The sequence below is a fragment of the Durio zibethinus genome, chromosome 7 (assembly GCF_047325235.1).
Source record: "Durio zibethinus cultivar Kanyao isolate XHJ-2024 chromosome 7, ASM4732523v1, whole genome shotgun sequence".
Taxonomy (NCBI): Eukaryota; Viridiplantae; Streptophyta; class Magnoliopsida; order Malvales; family Malvaceae; genus Durio; species Durio zibethinus.
In genome coordinates, this window is record NC_143168.1 from 12,111,619 (window position 1) to 12,131,399 (window position 19,781).

At 33.0% G+C, this 19,781-nt stretch overlaps 2 protein-coding genes across 2 annotated transcripts; both read left to right on the forward strand.

The window, feature by feature from the left end:
* Positions 1-1,590: 1,590 nt before the first annotated feature.
* Positions 1,591-2,388, forward strand: LOC111277987 (cypmaclein-like). Its single transcript, XM_089764336.1, has 3 exons — positions 1,591-1,650; positions 2,052-2,079; positions 2,201-2,388. Exons 1-3 carry the CDS (start codon positions 1,591-1,593, stop codon positions 2,386-2,388), a joined length of 276 nt encoding a protein of 91 aa, XP_089620462.1.
* A 2,756-nt stretch (positions 2,389-5,144) lies between these two features.
* Positions 5,145-19,086, forward strand: LOC111276730 (DNAJ heat shock N-terminal domain-containing protein). The gene is made up of 11 exons (XM_022862505.2): positions 5,145-5,570; positions 7,099-7,418; positions 8,439-8,516; positions 8,701-8,803; positions 9,825-9,913; positions 11,637-11,748; positions 16,516-16,569; positions 16,661-16,709; positions 17,417-17,517; positions 18,301-18,413; positions 18,514-19,086. Exons 1-11 carry the CDS (start codon positions 5,184-5,186, stop codon positions 18,851-18,853), a joined length of 1,746 nt encoding a protein of 581 aa, XP_022718240.2. The 5' UTR covers positions 5,145-5,183; the 3' UTR covers positions 18,854-19,086.
* Positions 19,087-19,781: the final 695 nt, after the last annotated feature.

Sequence of the window (19,781 nt, forward strand, 5' to 3'; positions counted from 1 at the left end):
TTTTGTAATTGGATTACTATTAATTGATGATTTTAATTTAATAAAACTGATAGATGGATTTAGTCCTAATACGAGACAAGCATGAGAGTCCAATTAATTTTATGTGATCACCTAAGTTTGGGTTTCTGCATATCTTACTAGGTTAGTGTGGTTTGACAATTGTGTAGGCCTTTAGCTTGGTAAACCTTTAATGGGGAGGTTAATAAGGTTATTTAAATAATAGGCTAAGGTCCCCTCTTCACTTCTCATATTCGATAACTACCAATTGAGAAACTACTACGAAAGAGAAGATCAAAGAAGAAGATCATCATTTTGCTTCCGTAATTTCACAATGACTACCAAACATGTATGCTTGATCTTTTTTATACATGTACGGTGTTGTAATTTTCACACAATGATCTTGGGTTTGTACTTAAAACCAAGTTACGAATAAAATGAAAGCGAATGTCGACATGTTTTATTCTCCCATGAAATGTTGGATTCTTTGCCATAGCAATTGTTGACTTGTTGTCACAAAAAAATTTAGTTGCTCCTTCTTAAACTTGATAAAAATCTACAAGAATTCTTTTAATCTAAATTGTTTGACAGGTTACTAAAGTTGCTATAATATACTCAGCTTCTGAAGAGAATAAAGTTGTTGTAGCTTATTTCTTTGAACTCCATGTAATGGCACCTGATCCAAGAGTGAAGACACCTGTTGAAGTACTCTTTTTATTGTCCAATAAACTTGCTTAGTCATTATTAGTGAATCCATATAATCTGAAATTAGTAACTTGCCAATACCAAATCCTATAATCTGTAGTTCCAACAACATAATGCAAGACCTTTTTGTTGCTCCAAAATATGCTTTGTGGGATTTTGCATAAACCTTAAAATTACACCAATAAAAAATGCAATATCCAATTTAGTATGGGTTAAAGAAATCAAACTTCCTACTAAACTTCTAAAATTCTTTGCATTGGCCTTTTCTGTAACATCTTCAAGTTATTGACTTCTTATTCATGTTTATGGGTGTAGCTGTTGATTTGTAATTAAGCAAGTTGAATCTTTTGAGTAAATCCATTACATATTTCCATTGTGAAATGAAAATTTTATCTACACTTTACTTCACCTCAAATCCAAAAAAAATAATGCAATAAACTCATGTCTTACGTCTCAAATCTCTTTCCTATCTGACAATCGAGTTGATGATAATGGAATTTTGAGTTCATTACTAAATGCTTAATTCATGTTTAATTCTTGGATATGACTACTTAATTAGCCTCAAATTTTTTAGATTAAATTTAATTAATTCATCAGCTTCATAATCCTTACTTTTATCATTTGGCAAAGCTCGCCTTATCCATACCATTCATTATTTCTTGGTCATTTCCTCCAAAAAAATGGCTCAACTGTTGTACATTAGAAATTAGCTTCCTAAAATTACTTTGTGATTCATATCAAAGATAAAGATCATGCCATAAATTTACACCTCTATCCTCTATAAAAGAACCCTTCAGCTAGGATCATGGTAGGAACCATAAGGAAAGAACAGAGGAAAAAAAAAACCTTTATTTTCTGCATTTATTACTGTCCTAAGAAGTTTGGGAAATGGCCAGCACCAAGACAACTCTTTTGCTTGCTGTTCTTTGTCTTCTCCTAATATCTGAGGTACATATGCAATTAATTTTAAGGTTTATAGGAGCAATCGTTGTTATCAAATTTTGTTAGAACTTATAAACAATAATTAAACAACTGAAATTTTTTATCGTCTTCAATTATTGAATAATTAATGTAATCTCATCTCTAATTTCATAAATATATGAATTTAAAATTTAATCAGTTAATTCATATAATTATTTTTAAAAATAATATTCAATAAATTTAAATTTTAAATCCCAATAATAATACCTCTACGACATCCTTTATAAAAAAAAAAAAAAAATTGAACAGATATATGATCTTAGATACATTTAAGCTCCACCTGTTAAAATAATTTCTTTCTTTCTTTCTTAATTAGTTTCCCTGACCCTGACCACAATGATTAATTATTTCTTTTTGACAATTTTCAGATGGGGATGCTCATGGTTGAAGCTGAAAGTAAAGGTAAGAGAGTTTTTTGGATTGGAAAATGCATCCTTTACTATCCATAGTATTTTCATGCAATGTGCCTTAATTATTATTATTATTATTATGACAATTTGGATATATATACGTGCAGATTGCGAGACCAAGTGTGCATTCAGGTGCAGCAAGTCATGGAAGCCCAAGATGTGCCATAAAACATGCAACACTTGCTGCCAAAGGTGCAATGATGGGTGCGTGCCTCCAGGACCTACTGCTAACAGGGATGTGTGCCCTTGCTATGCACAAATGAAGACCCATGGGAACAGATACAAGAGGCCTTAAATAAATTATTTCTTAAAAACAATCCACCTCTCCAAGGATTAATTAATTTTTTATGTTAATTACTACTAATTACTGAGTCCAGTACTGTTTGTAAGATACTAAATAAAACAATGAGGGAAAAGAAAATTTGTAATTAATTTTATGGTTTTCTTGTCTTCTAGTTGCATATAAATAACTGCAAGTTTAAACATTTTGTTTTTATATTTATTAATATTTTTTTATATTTGATAGTTTATCAGTGTATATCGTTTATATAATGTTAATGAATGAAAAATTAACAATTCATTAATAAATAAAGTTAGAAATTTAGAATTAAAATTAAAATATATATCCAAAAACTTCATCATTTGTACATTTTACTTCATTAAAATACAAATTATACATGGTTGATTTAGAAATTTAGAAACCCTTAAAAATTCAATGTCCATAAACTTCATCACATGTGTTACCGTACTTCATTACTAAATAAAAAAAAAAATTATTCAACCATATATCATAGGAAACTCAATAAAGGAATTTCGAACATTGCAGATTTATGAAGTGGGGAAGTAAGTTTGTTTCTGTGCCTATTGAAAAGGCGTCGGAGCTGATCATATATTTTTGCTTCTCCAGAAACGTTTATCTAAGATGAATAAGCAGGAATCAAAGGTTTCGATTGGGTGTAGTGAGAGCCAAATCGATAGAATCTACTTGAATTTATCATTAATGAAAAGCTTTGTTCGAACATACTAAAGAACAGCTATCTCACTGCAAATGAGGTGGATTTAAAATAGATTGCAGATAGCACAGGCAAAGCAGAAGCTTCTCCTGAGTCTTAACACATGGCATATTTCAAGTTCAGCCATGAGCAGTTGACTCGTACTTGGTAGAAGTAATAATGGTTCGATTCGGAATAAATTTGATTTGAATTTTTTAGATATTATATAATATTATAAAAATTTAAATTTAATTTTAAATTAAATTAAATTTGATTGATTCAATTTAATTTATTGATTTTTAATTTTTATATATTATTTTTATATATTTAAATAAATTTTTATATAAAATTATTATTTTTATTTTATAAAAATTTAAAATATATCAAGTGCATAGAAGAGTTACATGAAAAGGTGAAAATAATTAAAAGAAAAGACCCAAATGGTAACAATAGAATTACCTTGGAAACTGTTAGGGCAGGGCTCCATTGTTCTTTCAAAATCAGTCAGATGCTACCATTGCTATTGATGTTGGGATGATGAACTTTTGTCTTGAAGGGTAGCTGTGCAAACACATTATTAATGCTCTACTGCACAACAGCAATCCAATGTAACCAAATTAACATAGCTTGGTTGACTTCAACTTGCCTTCAACAATTTGTAAATAGCATGTCAAGTTGGCTTGCATATATCCTAAGGCCTAATTTAATATTACTATCGCGATTGAAAAAATTTTAAGTTAAAAAATATTTTTGAAATTACAATAAAAAATTTTGATTAAAAATTTTAAGTGTGTAACGTTACTGCATGTCGAATAAAGTATTTTTTTAAGCATTAAAATTCTAATTTTTTTTATCAAAGTTTTTTAAGAGATATAATTTTAGTGGTTTGAAACTAATTATTTGTACCAAATGTTTCTAAACTTCAATGATACATCTTATAAAAAAAGTGTTAATTTGAAACCAATGCTGGAATAATCCACTCCTGTGATTTAGATTAAACAAGATTGATAAAAATAAAATAGACCAAACAAAATAATTTTTTATGGAAATAATTTTCACTTTACAAACTTAACAAATAAAATTTTTCTTTGTGAAAAATAATTTCCCAACAAAATTATCTTTTAGGTTTAACATTTACTCAAATAATTTGTACTAATTTTAATTAAAAAAACGGACGAAGCCGAGCACGTCATATAGTTAATGTAATTAAGTACTCTTAGATGTTTATTTTACAATTTTTTGCCAACACGTCATAAAACTCTAATATTTTTTATTGAAATTTATTCACATCTAGTTAGCTATTGGATACTAAAATTGATTTTAAAAAATATAAAAAAATTATTAAAATAAAAAAGTAAAAATAATTGATTATTTACTGTAAAAAATATTAGTAATAAAAATATAATTCAATTAATAGAAATAAAAATGATATGCATAATTTTAAAGTTAAAAAGATTATAAAAAAAATTAAATTTAAAGACGAAAATAATTTTAAATTAATAGTGATTTAAAACGAGGAAACTTTCATTCATTTTAATTATGATAATTTATAAAATTTTAAATATAATGAAATAATTTATATATATAAATAAGAGCAATCTACAAATAAAAATATAACTTTGATGAGTTAAAATGACTAAAATTAAAAGATATTATTTTGATTTAATTAATCATTAATAGTGATCCAAAGTTTAAAAAGTTTGTAAAAACTAGGAGGTTGGCAATTGTTAAGAGGTTAAGTTTTTCATCGAGGATTACATGTTAATATATTCGAAAATTTTTAAAATTTTTCAGATTTATAGGAAAACTTAAAAATTTATATAAAATATTAATAAATTTTTTTTAATTTATTAAATATATAAATTTAATAAATTATATAATTTATCAAATATGCCTAATTTATTAAAAATATATTTCAAAAATTTAAAATTGAGAAAAAAAAAATAAATAGTTGTACCTAAAGAAGAAATTAAAAAATTTGAAGGTAAAAAAAAAAGTGTTTAAACCACTCCTTGATGTTTCAACAATTTAACAAGTTGGTTTTCGTACACAAAATCTTGGGATTGGGGTTTTTTTGCTGCTCGAGAGGTCCCAAAATATGGGGAGTAAAACCAGGAAGAAACATATATACGACACACCCACTTCATCTCCGTCAACCTCAGACGATTCCGAATCATCAACGGAGAGGCGTCACCGGAACCGGAAAGACCGGCGTAGGAAGGACGGAAGTTCAAGGAGAGAGAAAGAGAGAAAAAGAGAGAAAAGAAAGAGGAAGGAGAAAGAAAGGGAGAGAAAAAGAAGGAAACTGCGCAGAGAGGATACAAGGAAAAAGAAAAGGGATTATGGGGCTGAGTCTGAATCCGGGTCGGGTTCCGATTTTGGGTCTGAGTCTGATTCTGAGGGCGATAAAGGGCGGGTTGAGCCAGAAGTAGTTGTCCGAGATATGCTGAAGGAGTTTCCTAATGTTGACAAAGATTTGAAACAGGTAATTCCCGATTTTATTTAATTATTGTAATTTTTTTATTGTTTTGTTTCGTTTACTGGTTAATTCATGAGTTTTCATGTGCTTAGCTGAGCATTATAGTGTAATTATATCAAGTTGGCTTTTAAAGCCTGGAAATGGATATTTTTATAACATTTGCTAGATTAGTAACTCAGTGTTCTGTATCCACGACTGGTCCTTGTTGGTGCCCCAACTGGAATTTATGTTGTAATCCAATTGATGAATACTAAATTATGTAAGCTTTGATACAAGCGGATGGCGGTGAAGAAGAAATTATGGAGATGCTCTTTATGTTGATTGTTTTTTATGCTATCCTTGGAGTATGTCGTAACTCCATTGATGGTGTATTTCAAGTTTAGCAAATGCTAAAGTACTGGTTTTAGCTTCCTGTTTACCTCATTATACAGCCAAGGCGTTGCCAAGTTTATTGTCCTTTCATGAGAAATTAGCTTCGAGAGTAATGCTTAAAGACAAAAAATGTTTAAGGATTTTCCCCCTTGAATTTACATGAGAAATTAACTCTGAGGGCAATGCTTAAAGAAAAACAAGATTCAAGAGGTTTTCCCCTTGTATTTACTTAAGCTTTATTTATTTATTTACATTCTGTTGAAACTTAAAGCTTAATGGTAAATGTGTTAGGGCATGGCCTCTTCTTGTTATCTCCATTGAAACTCTAGTGACTTTGTATCCTTAAAAGATGCACATAGGTTGTGAGTAGCTCTTTGAGACGATAAAGGTAAAGGGGGAGATTGTGAAAGAATAAGGGAGAACAAGGAATAGAGATAGAGAGAAAGAGAAGCGATTATTGCTTTTTATAGTCTTGCTCATTTTCAAGAAATTAAGAGTTTGTGGCCATAGAGGGAATAATTTGATTTTGAACTATTTGTTTGAGATATGTCAGAAATAATTTCATTGGATTTTGTTTAATGATTTAGTGTAACATCTTAAGTAGGCTGATGTATGCTCATTTATTATTTGTGAGGGGAAGATGGATGCTATGGGTTCTACTTAGTACTTTACAAAGTCCACTGTCTAACATGCTGAGCATTTTACTGGTCAAAAAAAAAAATCTGAGCGTTTTAATGTTGCTCCTTTACAAACCGCTTAGGTTTTTTGAAATAAAAGGCATAGTTGAAACAAATAGATATCCCAGCACATGCATTGTCTTACCAATTACTGGATATAGATTGCATTCTCTCTCCTTTTTTTCTTATTTGTTTCCCTTGCATTACTCCTAGTAGTTGGTAGGTGGCATTTGCATGATTTGACTTCTGGGCTAGAAGTAAGGCAGATTGGTAAAAGGATATTGTTTCTTCTCCAGTTTTGTGTTTAATTTTATAATTTATACTGATTGGATTGGAAGTCAAGTATTTTGGTTGAAGTGAAGATTGTTGCTTTTTTATCATTAAAATTTTTTATTTTTATCTCCAATTTTTCCTACATTCCTTTTTTTATCTCTCTTTCTTTTACCCTGACATCAATGTAATTCTGATATTTGTTTCCATTATAGCTTCTTCAAATGATTGATGATGGGCAAGCTGTTGACATAAATGGCATATCTGAAAGGTCTTTGAAAAAACATTTGAAGAAGCTATTTCTTTCTTTAAATCTAAAGGAGAATGGTGATAGAGTGTTTTTGCTCTCTTCAAATTCTCGTACGACCTTGGATGTAGTCGGCCACTTGATTCAGGCTCATACAGAACCTAAAGAGCAACAGCCCACAAATTCTGGTTCAGTGAAGGATCCACCCTTAATCCTGGAGAATGCCAAATGTAGCCAAATGATGGATGAAAATAATACAGACAGAGATGATTCTGCTACTCCTAAAAGGTGGCTATCGAAGCTTTTTTCCTATGTTTTTCTTTTTGGCATTTCTTTTCTTATTCCCAATAGAAGCTATAAATTCAATCAATTTTCTTAAAACAGCATGAGTTTTCCTTTTGTTCCATTTGGTGACCTCCTGGGTCTTGGGCTACAAAATGGGAGGTAGCCATCATCATCCCAAAACTCTGCAACATATTCCCAAAATTTGAACATGAGACTTCCAAATTGAGTCTCAAGTTCTAACTGTTAGGATGATTTAGGGATGAAGTGAGATGAACATTGTTAATAGGAAGTTCACCATAGTTGTAAATGTGTGAAAATGGATCAACTGAAAAGAAAAGAAGTGAGGAAAACAGGCAGTGAGAGTTACCACTATTTGATCAATGCTCACGGATTCCCTATCTATTCCTTTCTCTGTTTCAAAACTGTAATTAAGTGGGCCAAGTCCTTAGGTAGTATCATAATTAGGATTTTATAGAAAGAATGAAGAGAAAAACATCCAGCAATTGATGTGTCATCCTCTGACTAGAGGAATTTCGATGTTGCTTCCTTGAGGAGGTGGTGTGACTTTGATGTATGGTTGTGATCTGGTCTGTTTATATGTTTAACTTAATCTGATGAGAAAACAGTGGTCTTAAGTACATGGCCAGACTTATCAATAGTGTTGCACTTAAACTTTGCAGTTTTCAGCATAATTACCAGATATCCCCAACGCTTTAACTTTTAGAAAATGCCTATAAAACAAAAACCTTCTGTCATAAGGAAATATAAAAAGACTAAGCAATATTTATTTTAACCTATTTCCATAGTCTAGATGATGACTATAATTTCAGATTTTCCAGACTTATTTGTTTTTGTCATTATACCTTGGAAATCTGTAAATGATTGTTTTTTAATGAATTGTTGACCTCAGTAGCAGTAATTCCGATTTGGTTTTTTTTAAGCTGAATGTATGATGCTTTTTGCAGATGCATGGGATTACTTGCGTCAATATCTAACCTCTTGATTGCTTTCATCTTGTTGCAGGGTGATTGGCCCTGCAATGCCATCAACCGAGTTGCTTGCTGCAGCAGCCAAATTAACAGAAGCCCAAGCTGAGCTCAGGTGTTCCATACAACCAAATATTTTACATTGTTTCTGACAATTTGAATTTCACTTGTTTTCATTTCTTATAATTGTGCTTTGCTTAGTTGTCAAATACATTTGATAGATCCTTATTTTGTGTCAGAAAATTAATGCTGGCTTTTATGGCTTTTCTTTGGCTCTTTCTTTTCACAAATTAATCCAGAGAAGCTGAGTTTGAGGAAGATAATGAACAATTTATTGGACCTCCGCCTCCTGCTTTGGTTGCTGAGGCTGAATCAGCAAATGAAGCAGAACGTTTTGAAGAGGTTCCAAAATTTGCCCCCTACGTATCTCATTCAGATTTAGCTATATTTTTTATTGGTAGGGATATATCAATTGCAACCTTGAGCCCTTCACTTGGAAAGTGGAATTTTCCTCTCGTGTGGTCTTTTGGGAATCTGTTACAGATTGATTGCCTTGTGGTTCTTCTCCCATCCTAATTTTGAATTGTTAGCTTTGCTTGTGCTCATTGTCTAGGGTATACTGACAATGGTCCTAAGTTCTTGAATGGCATTTTGTCAATTTCTTATGCATTGTTGGGAAAAAAGAGGTGAATGGTTGCTTGGTGTCTGTTTAATTACGTAGCTTCTGATTCATTATAGCTGCCATTGTCATTGTAAAGAAAATAAGTAACATGTTATAGTATTAAAGAAGATCATTGACTAAAATGAAATTAACTTAAAATTTTGGTTCATCTTGTTTCCCTTTCATTGGGTTTGGGGGGAGGGGCTTAAGAAAATCATCTTCATTATGTTTGTGCTCTTTGCCTTACTTAACTCGTGGCCTGCCAGCTGTAATTAGTCAAGTATTTTCTTCCTAATCTCAACAAGTATCCTATATCATACAACTGTTGATTGTATCTCATTATAGCCATGTTTCTAGTGTTTGTTATCATGTATCTTCTTTCAGTAGGGCCTTGTTCTTTTTTGAAATCATTAGAAAACTGGGAAGAAAATACTGCATTCCATTGTATTGTGTTGTAATCATAGTTTCTTCTTCTTGTTATTCTCTTGGATTTGCCTAATTATTCACTCAACATCTTGTGGTTCTGTTCTACTTGGTAATGTATTCTTCATTAACAGAGCTAGAGAATTTTGAGGAGGTCAATGAAATTGTGTAAGTTTAAGGTTGGGTTGAAGTTGAAGTTCCCCTAAAATCCCTAGGTATTCAGTATCCCATGGACTTGTATGATAAGCAATTCTTTGGCTTGATGCATTACAGTTGTATGTATAAACAATTACTTATATATGATTACTCAATAGCTCTTTTTTTTTTTCTACTGAGCAGGTCACTAGAATTATGGGAGTTGAACCTGATTGTCCATATGATGTTATAGGAGCAAACCGAAATATGTCTGCTGATAATATAAAGAAAAAGTAAGGTTTTTGATTACGAGTTTATTTCTTCTTTATTTTTATCAAAGATAATTTGCATTTCTTGTTTTTTTATATGCGATGAGGAATATAAAATTAGTTCCATAATTTTTTTCATGGGTTGTCATTGTTTAGCACTTCTACTAAATACCTACTCTTTCTTTTCCCTCAGTAATGGTTTTATTTTGTGTCACCACCCTAGTTTAAATAATCTAAGGGATAAATCAGTTAAATGAACATGTACATGATAGTTTGTTATAATTATAGGTGGGAAAATGAACCCAAACCCAAAACGCATTTGTAAAAACCCTAACCCAAACCCTAATTGATCAAAATGTCAAAGAACTGAACTCAAAATTACCCAAATCTGAAATTATCTAGACCCAAAAAAATCCATGCACAAATCAATTCAAACCCAAGACCGACCCTGTTAAAACCTGTATACTCAAGCTCAGTGCTAAAAATGCAAAACCTAATTGTCAATTTTTTCTAACCCAAACTTGAACCCATCCATGTTTAACCTGAAAATGATCTGGACCTAAAACAACCTGAACTGAACCTGTAATGACCTGACTTGAATCCTACTTGCCACCTCTTGATATAATGCCTTTAAGATTTATGCCCAAGCTGAATGTTTGTCACTTAACATGTATTCAACCATGTGGTTAGTCCAACAGCCTCATTTTAAATATTTAATATGAATAGTTGGTTTCATGTGGGTGGATGAAAGCCAGGCAGTAAAACAGTACAAAAGAATTCAGGGATTTCTATATCAGGATGGAACCTTGACTTTCCTTGAATAGATTGAATATATTAAAAACAAAAGAGGAACCAAACCAAAATGAGACTTATTAGCATTCTGTTTGCCAGGAAAAAGCAATATTCATTTGGGGTTCCAGGGCTACTGCTTCTTGAGATGCCTAGGTTGTGAAATAAGGTGGTCTTACTTTTAGAGAAGGTATCCAAGGGTCACAGCTAGCAATTTTTTGGAACTGGGGATAAGGTAGTTAACCAGTCTGTATGTCAAAATTTAAAATCCATTATAACACTATAACTAGTGGCAATTCACTGGTTGCAATGCCATATGAACTCAAGATTCAATGTGGAGCTGAATATGAGCCGAAACTCAGTGTCATACCCATAAAAATTCTAGGCGTCCAACAAACATAGGGGATAAAATGAAAAGTCTACATAGCATAGCTTTACTTAGCTTCCAATTTGTACTCAATTCATACACAAATCAACTCCTTGGTCACCATTGAAGTGCAAGGAGGAGATACTAGTAAGGAGAGATGCCAAAAACTTTAAAAGTTGAACCCTTGATAAAACTGTCATGAGTTTGTTATCCTAGGGAGTTTTTAGAAGGCTATGGGTTATCCTTTACTCATAGTGTTCTTGAAACAAATTTTCTATGGAAAACTGTTTTATTTTGGACTTTGGATCACTTATGCCTATTGCTTCTAACTTGGAAAGTTGGTGGTAATGGAAGAAATTTCCCTTGAGGCTGCTGATTGGATGCCTACTGCGCCAAAAAGCATGTCTTAGATTATCTTAACTAATATAAAGAGGCTAGAAATTATTTACTTTTCATATTCTTTACTCATTTTTGAGGTGTTTTATATGTTGACAAAATAAAATTTATTACCTAGATTCTTTTATTTATCTTGATATGATTGTGAACTTGTGATGAACTGTGTTGCTCATAAGCTGCATTATGTTTCCTTAGGTACTGGAAACTGTCTCTTTTGGTGCATCCAGACAAGTGTCCTCATCCCCAGGCGCACCAAGCATTTATTATACTCAATAAAGCTTTTAAGGAGTTGCAAGATCCGGATAAGGTGAGGGTTTGATTTATCTATTATGAATACTGTCATGGTCAATACCTAAGATGTCTAATTTTTGAATGAGTTTGATGAATGAGGTCCTTATATCCATATCTTTACCTGACTCTTGTATCTGAGTCCAAGGAACATAGGTTGATATAAGCCAGATTTTTGGATAAAGATGGGGAAGGGAACGGAAGTAGGAAGGTGGCATATTTGGTCAAATTTACTATCAGAATGGGTTGAACAACTTCATTGTAGAGCACAGTGGGATGTTTTCTCTTCCTCACCATAGTTTGAAGATACATGATTTCCTGCAGTGGCGTTCTAACAAGAAGTGTTGTTAATAATATTGCAAAAAATTAAAGTCCTGTTTTATTTTATTTTATTTTGGTAATCATGCATATTTACTTTTCTTTCATCAGTGATTTCAAGTGCCATCATTGTGAGGTAATTGTGGAAAAACTAAGAAATAAATCAGTGTGGAAACTGAATGTATATTGAAAAACTGCTCATATATAATTATACAAGAACCTTAGGTTTATATACAACTAACTAGGGGTTAAACGAGGAAACTAAATCTTCCTAAAAAACTAATCCTATAATTGAGGGATTCTCTATCCTAATTTTTTGTCCTTAATTCTAGGGATACAAATACTTAATTCTAGAGATACATATATAAATATACAGATTACAAGATTACAATCAGCTGTAAATAAGTATTTTCCCACACTCCCCCTCAAGCTGGTGAATAAGTGTTTTCCATTCCCAGCTAGGAAATAATTTCTTGAAATGTTGCACTGCTGAGACCTTTAGTCAACACATCTGCAAGTTGACCCTTGGTTGATACATAAGGTGTACAAATCAACCCACTGTCTAGTTTCTCCTTTATGAAATGCCAGTCTACTTCAATATGTTTTGTTCTGTCATGTTGCACAGGATTGTGTGCAATGCTTATTGTAGACTTGTTATCATAGTAGAGTTTCATTGGTCCATCCCACTTGATCTTCAAGTCTTCTAGGATAATCTTTAACCATAGTAGTTCACAAATTCCTTGAGCCATTGCTTTGAACTTTGCTTCAGCACTTGATCTTGCCACCACATTCTGTTTTTTACTCCTCCAAGTCACAAGATTACCACCTAAGAAAGTGTAGTAGCCTGAGGTGGATCTTCTATCAGTTATTGAACCTGCATAATCAGCATCTGTATAGGCTTTTAGAACTAGTCCCGAATTTTTTTTGAATAAGATACCTCTCCCAAGATTGGCCGTCAAATAGTGCAATATACGGTAGACAGCATGTAAGTGCACTTCTTTAGGACTATGCATAAATTGACTTACCACACTCACAGCATATGCTATATCAGGTCTAGTATGTGAGAGATAAATGAGTCTTCCAACTAATCTTTGGTACATCTCTCTATTTACAGCAACATCTTCATTAGCTTCTTCAATTTTATGATTAGAATTTATAGGGGAATTTGCAGGTTTACATGCGAGCTTCCCAGTTTCCTTCAGAAGATCTATCACATATTTTTGTTATGAGATGAAGATACCATGCCGTGAGTGAGCTACTTCAATTCCTAGGAAGTACTTCAATCTCCTTAGCTCTTTTATCTCAAATTCTCTAGCCAAACATTGTTTAAGAGATTCTCTCTCTTTTTCATCATCTCCAGTTACAATTATATCATCAACATACACTAATAGAACTGTGACTCTCCTTGAATCAAAGTGCTTGATAAACAATGTGTGATCTCCTTGACTCTGTTTATATCCCATTGCTAGCATCACTTTGGCAAATCTCCCGAACCAAGCCCTAGGAGACTGTTTAAGGCCATACAAAGCCTTTTTCAGCCTGCATACTTGTTTGCTTCTAAATGACTTCCAAATCCCAGTGGAACCTTCATATATATTTCTTCTTCCAAATTGCCATGTAGAAAAGCATTCTTTACATCAAATTGTTGAAGTTGCCAATTGTAATTTGCAGCCAATGATAACAAAATCCTAACTGTATTCATCTTGGCAATTGGAGCAAAGATTTCCTGATAATCCACTCCATAGGTTTGAGTGTAGCCTTTAGCCACTAACCTGGCTTTATACTTTTCAACAGTACCATCTGCCTTGTATTTTATAGTGAAAACCCATTTACACCCCATTGGATTTTTTCCTTTAGGCAACTCTACCAGTTCCCATGTCTGATTTTTTTCTAAAGCCTCCATTTCTATTTTCATGGCTTGCCTCCATTTCTCACTGGATAATACCTCGGATAATGTAGTTGGAACATAAATAGTGTTTAGGCTCACAAGAAAATTTTTGTAGGATGGTGAGAATTTTTCAAATGACACAAAATTAGAGATTGGGTATGGTGGATGCTTAGTACATTCTTTGGTTCCTTTCCTAATAGCAATAGGCAGCTCATAATCACTAGTTATAGTTTTAGGAGATTCATGCTCATTTTGAGAAACAGAGTCAAAAACTGTAGTTACCTCATTTCCAGAGTTAGGATCAAGTTTTTGCACTGGCACTGGTTCAGGATCTGGAACTTTCCTTCTTGAGTACACCTGTAATTCCTTCATAGAATCAAGAACAATATTATCCTTTGTCACATCTTCTGTGTTTGGAATGAGTTCAGACTCAAATTCAATGTTTGACTTGGGCTCAACAGAAACAGGTTTCGACTTAGAAGAATCAATGGGTGTAAATGTTGAAGAAGGGGACAAATCAAGCAAAAAGAAGTCTTTATCCTTATCTTCCATGAATGAAGTCTCCCCCTAAAGATAAGGTTGAGTAAAAAATGGTTTACTTTCTTCAAAAGTGACATCTGCAAAGACATAATTTTTTGGTAGGAGGATGATAGCACTTATATCCTTTTTTAGTTGAGGAATACCCCACAAAAACACACTTAATTGCTCTTGGATCCAACTTTCCCCTGTTATGACTGTGAACATGAACAAATGATGTACAACCAAATATCCTAGGTGTGAGATTGTTTGTGGTATTAAGGTTGGGATAAAATTGTGAGAGTAGTTCCATAGGAGTTTTAAATCCCAAAACCCTTGAAGATAACCTATTTATAATGTGTGTGGCAGTGAGAACAGCTTCCCTCCAATAAGATTTAGGTACATTTGCTTGAAAAGGAAAGGCTCGGGTTGTGGCTAGTAAATGACTGTTTTTTCTCTCTGTCACTCCATTCTGCTGTGGAGTATTAACACAATATGACTCATGGATAATCCCCTCGTTTTGGAAATAGGTGGACAGACTTTGGTTGAAGTGGTCTCTTGCATTATCAGACCTAAATCTCTTGATTCTCACTCCAAATTGATTTTGGATCATGTTTTGGAAGCTTAAAAACACACTATTCACATCTGATTTGGATTTAAGTAAAAAAATCCAAGAGACCCTGGTACAATCATCTATGAATGAAACAAACCATCTTGCACTAGAAATATTAAGAATTGTAGAAGGACCCCAAATGTCGCTATGAATCAAGTAAAAGGGAATAGAACTTCTTTTGTCACTAATTGGAAAAGACACACGTCTATACTTTGCAAGTTCGCAAACATTATAATGAAAATCTTCGACATTTAATCCTTTGAACAAAGAAGGAAACATGTTTCTCAAGGTTCCAAAAAAAGGATGTCTAAGACGAAAATGATAAAGCTAGATTTTGTTTTTATTGGAAGATTTTTCAGAAAGAAATGGCAAAGGTAAACTATTCTTGATATTACTTGTGTTATTTGATGTCTCAAGATAGTATAGTCCATCCTTCTCCTTAGCAAGTCCAATCATTTTCCCCGAGCGCTGGTCTTGAAATTCACAATAAGCGGGATAAAAAGTCGCTTTGTAGTTCATATCTCTGGTAAGTTTTTGTATAGATATTAGATTAGTAGACAATCCAGGAACATGAAGAATATTTTTGAGAACAAACGAGGGATTAACTTGAACATCTCCTAATCCTGCCGCTGTAGTAAGTGAACCATCTGCAACAACAATTTTCTTATTACTAGGACACAGGGTATATGTACTAAACTTCTGTGAGGAATGTGTCATATGGTCTGTGGCTCCAGAGTCAATGACCTAAGAACTCGTAATAGGCTTAACCGAGATATTTAATCCATAAGAACCAGAAGTTTTACCTGAACTGCAGACCTTATCCAAGGAACATACCACAGTAGGCTTTTCAAGGATTTTCAATAAGTTTCTTAGCTTTTCAATCTCTTCCCTGTCGAACTCTTCTTGTTTCCGAGACATCTGTAGTACTCCAGTGATTTTTCCAATTGACATTTTCTCAAATTGGGTGGTAGTGATATCTTTCTTTGAAAGGGTTCGACAATGAAGGCTGGAAATTTTGCTTCCCAAGAAGAACCTAAAGCTCTGATACCATGTGGAAAAACTAATAAATAAATCAGTGTGGAAACTGAATGTATATTGAAAAACTGCTCATATATAATTATACAAGAACCTTAAGTTTATATACAACTAACTAGGGGTTAAACTAGGAAACTAAATCTTCCTGAAAAACTAATCTTATAATTGAGGGATTGTTTATCCTAATTTTTTGTCCTTAATTCTAGGGATATAAATACTTAATTCTAGAGATACAAATATAAATATATAGATTACAAGATTACAACCAATGGTAAATAAGTATTTTCCCACAGTAATTATTGTTGCATTTTGAATCTATGGTTATTGTTTATTGTCCTGTTTTTTTATTTTTATTTTTTTAATTTAACCTCACGAATCCTGTATTCTAATATCAAACCTCTCCACTTGTTTTGTAGCGAAAAGCATTGGATGAAAAAATAAAACTGAAGGAGGAGCAGGAGGAATTCAAGGTTTTTAGTATTTTCAAATTCTTTATACCGGCATTAATTTGGTAAACATAATTAGGATCAACTTGTTATATGAACCTCTTTTCCCCAACAGGCTGAGTTGCGTGCAATGCGTGAAGCTGCACAATGGAGAAGATTGCAAGGTTAGATATTTTGCATGGTTATAGACATATAACATCTGTGCGAATGTCTCTATGTGTGTGTGTGTGTGTGTATGTGTGTGTGCATGCACTTCTGTTTGTCTCCCACAAATAACTTTAGTTGCAATCCATAGGATACTTTTTGAGTTTGTAAACCTCTTAAATGAACTGACCTTAACATTTTCTTTCTCAGGTTGCTGTGTTTGTGTTTGTATTTATTTTCATGTTAATGCTAGAAGCTTTTAAAATTATCACGTTCGTGTTTTAAAAATGGGATAATGGCAGAGTTAATAAATTCATAAATGAACTATCAACAATGATGAAGTTACAGAATTACGTTTTTGATATATTAACATGGATATTTCAGTTGGAAATTAATGTGGACCTATTCAACTGATATATGATGGAGCTCATGAATGAGACTAAGTTTGTTAGCAAATTAAGTAAAGCATGACAATTAATTTGAATTCAATGTTAAGCTTGTGATCAGCTTGATTTTACTTTGAACTCTATAAAATCAAGCTTGAATGTCTCAGTGCTCGACTCAGGTCAACTTTTTTACAGCCCTAGCTTTTGAAAAGGTTAGAAGTCCTATACTACAACGCCTCAGGAAAATAAACAATCCAATTATTTATGTATTTGCTCTGCGATGGCTGAGTTGTTTAATTTAATGATGTTGATCTAGAACCAAGAAACTGTTATCTTTGCAGGTATATTAATGGAAGGTGATGATGAGCTCCTGGCTGAAGTGGAAGTTAAAGCTCCACCAAAAAGGGATGACTGGATGACAACACTACCTCCCGAGAGGAAAGTAAGACCTTTCAATCTGCAGTTCTCTACTTTTGCCTTGTAGTTAGTTGCACAAACATTCTACTCAGTTTACATTATCCCTCAGGAGCAAAATTCCTACAATCCTGCATATCCCACTTTATATTGCAACTTAGAGAATTTTGATTTTCTTATTGTTATCCCTAATTATTATTGGCAAAATAATGCATTACCGAATTATATTTTGATTCTAATAGGAACTCATTAATTTTCACAAATAGCTAGCTAGCCTTTCTGCCTCAGAAGGATCATCCTCCTTGAAAAAGCTCAAAGATTAAGTGCATCACTAGTTGAGATTGAGAAAAGTTGTTAAAGCTGAGTTGGTGTTGGAAATTTAGTAATAATTTAGCTTTACTTTGATTGTGTAAAATTCTTTTGGGCCATTGCAGAATAGAAATGAAATCTATTGCTGGGGTAGAAAACTTTTGGAAATTACATTACTTCCTGTGAAGCGCTTCTTGTAAAGGGAGCTTCTTCACATGCTTGATATTGTCTTTGCCATTGCTTTATGCTCTTAAGATGGGAAACATTGGATTGAAGTCCATAACTCTGTTGTCTCCATTACACAGGCAGACAAATAGGCTGCTTTATCTAGTAGGCATCTGGTGCCTGTAAGACCTGGCCTGCAGATTCACCTGAAGAGTAAAATCGAGTTTTGGGGAAAATGAGAGACTGATTTGAATTGTTAAACATTAAGGAAATTATATCTGCATAATTTAAACAGAAATTTCTGTAGTTGTAATCTCCCACCTTCAATTCTTTTCAGCCTGGTGTGACAATGCAATCAACGAGATTTAGCAAGAGCTCTAAAGAAGGGCGTGGTGATACTAGCATATGGACGGACACTCCTTCAGAGAGAGCCCAAAAAGCAAAGATGCAGTGAGAATCTCTGATTCAATGCCTTTGAATGCTTGAATTGCAAACTGTTGCATTGTACTGTTGATGTGTTTATTTATATATGATTGTGATTGGTTATCAGTTATTTGGAAGCCTACAACGAGGCTGCTGCTCTTGCTTCTAATGAAGAGGAAAAGAAGAGCAGTACTTCAGATGCAGATTTAGTGGATAAATATAATAAAGAAAAACGATCCAAATCATTGGTACGAAAGCATCAAGAAGAGGCAGCAATGCGTCCAAAGAAGAAAGCCAAGCAACAGGCAGAGAAAAAAGAATGGGAGGGGAAACATCCATGGAAGCCATGGGATCGGGAGAAGGACCTGGTCGCTGGAAGGCAGAGTGTAAAGCTTGATACAGATAACATGGCTCAGGGTTTGACTTCCAGGTTTTCATCCGGAACCTTTCAGAGGAACTTCCTTTAGGCCATGAATTCCCCCCCCCCTACTCCACCCTTGTTGAAAGACAAAAATGTGTGATTCAGTGTTCTAGCATCTTAACATGGAATATTGAAACTTGGTGTTTAAAAGTTGTCAAGACAATAACTTGTAATATTGAAATTTATTGGTAGGTAAAATAATATTTTACCACTCACATCTAATTGTGCTTGAATATTTAATTCTAAGTTTAAATGCAATTAATTTGTTTATTTTCTTAATAGCTTCACATGTATATATATATATATATATAGAATGTGCATATAAATTAATATTTAATAATTAGTTCCTAGAAATTTTGGTTTGAAATTTTATAATTTTTAATAATTAGTGGAAGGTGTAATGATTAAATATTAAAATATATCATTTTCTACCTATATAACCTAAGCAATTATTAATTGCTGAAAGAATATATGAAATTAAAATCGAGTTTAATTTAGTTACTTTTGCATCATCCTTAAGAGGTGGGATCTGTCAATAGATTTAAGGTTTGAATATTAATAGGGAATTAGTATACGTTAATGGGTAGCAAACAAGTTGGGCACGAGTCATTATTTTAAAGCCTAATTAATAAAGCTCTTTCTCTAGATGCTTTTTGGATTGTTTAAGTCATTTTCAAGCTTTAGTTAACCCTTCATTCTCTTCTTCTGCTTCTGCTAGAAGGGGTTCGTTTTGTTGAAGAAACAATGGTATGTGGAAAAAATTATAAAGCTTTGAAAATGTTGTGTGCTGGAAGCACATGATATTAATGAATGTGGGACACAAAACTCAAACGTGCAGCAGCCTCTGGCAGTCCCACAAACCGCCCCAGTAATGCCCTCCCTAGCTAGCTTGGTTTACACTATTTCTTGTTTTGCTAAAGCAAGCCCCACAGCCTCCCTCCCTTTTAAGATAGATTTGAGCCTTGTTCTTGTAC

What these genes read in the sequence shown, in the direction of transcription:
- LOC111277987 (XM_089764336.1), top strand. Translation starts at nt 1,591, where the DNA reads ATGGCCAGCACCAAGACAACTCTTTTGCTTGCTGTTCTTTGTCTTCTC. An exon ending in GTCTTCTCCTAATATCTGAG is followed by an intron (nt 1,651 to 2,051) that starts GTACATATGCAA and finishes GACAATTTTCAG; the next exon opens with ATGGGGATGCTCATGGTTGA. An exon ending in GCTCATGGTTGAAGCTGAAA is followed by an intron (nt 2,080 to 2,200) that starts GTAAAGGTAAGA and finishes ATATACGTGCAG; the next exon opens with ATTGCGAGACCAAGTGTGCA.
- LOC111276730 (XM_022862505.2), top strand. Translation starts at nt 5,184, where the DNA reads ATGGGGAGTAAAACCAGGAAGAAACATATATACGACACACCCACTTCA. An exon ending in GATTCTGCTACTCCTAAAAG is followed by an intron (nt 7,419 to 8,438) that starts GTGGCTATCGAA and finishes ATCTTGTTGCAG; the next exon opens with GGTGATTGGCCCTGCAATGC. An exon ending in GCCCAAAAAGCAAAGATGCA is followed by an intron (nt 18,414 to 18,513) that starts GTGAGAATCTCT and finishes ATTGGTTATCAG; the next exon opens with TTATTTGGAAGCCTACAACG.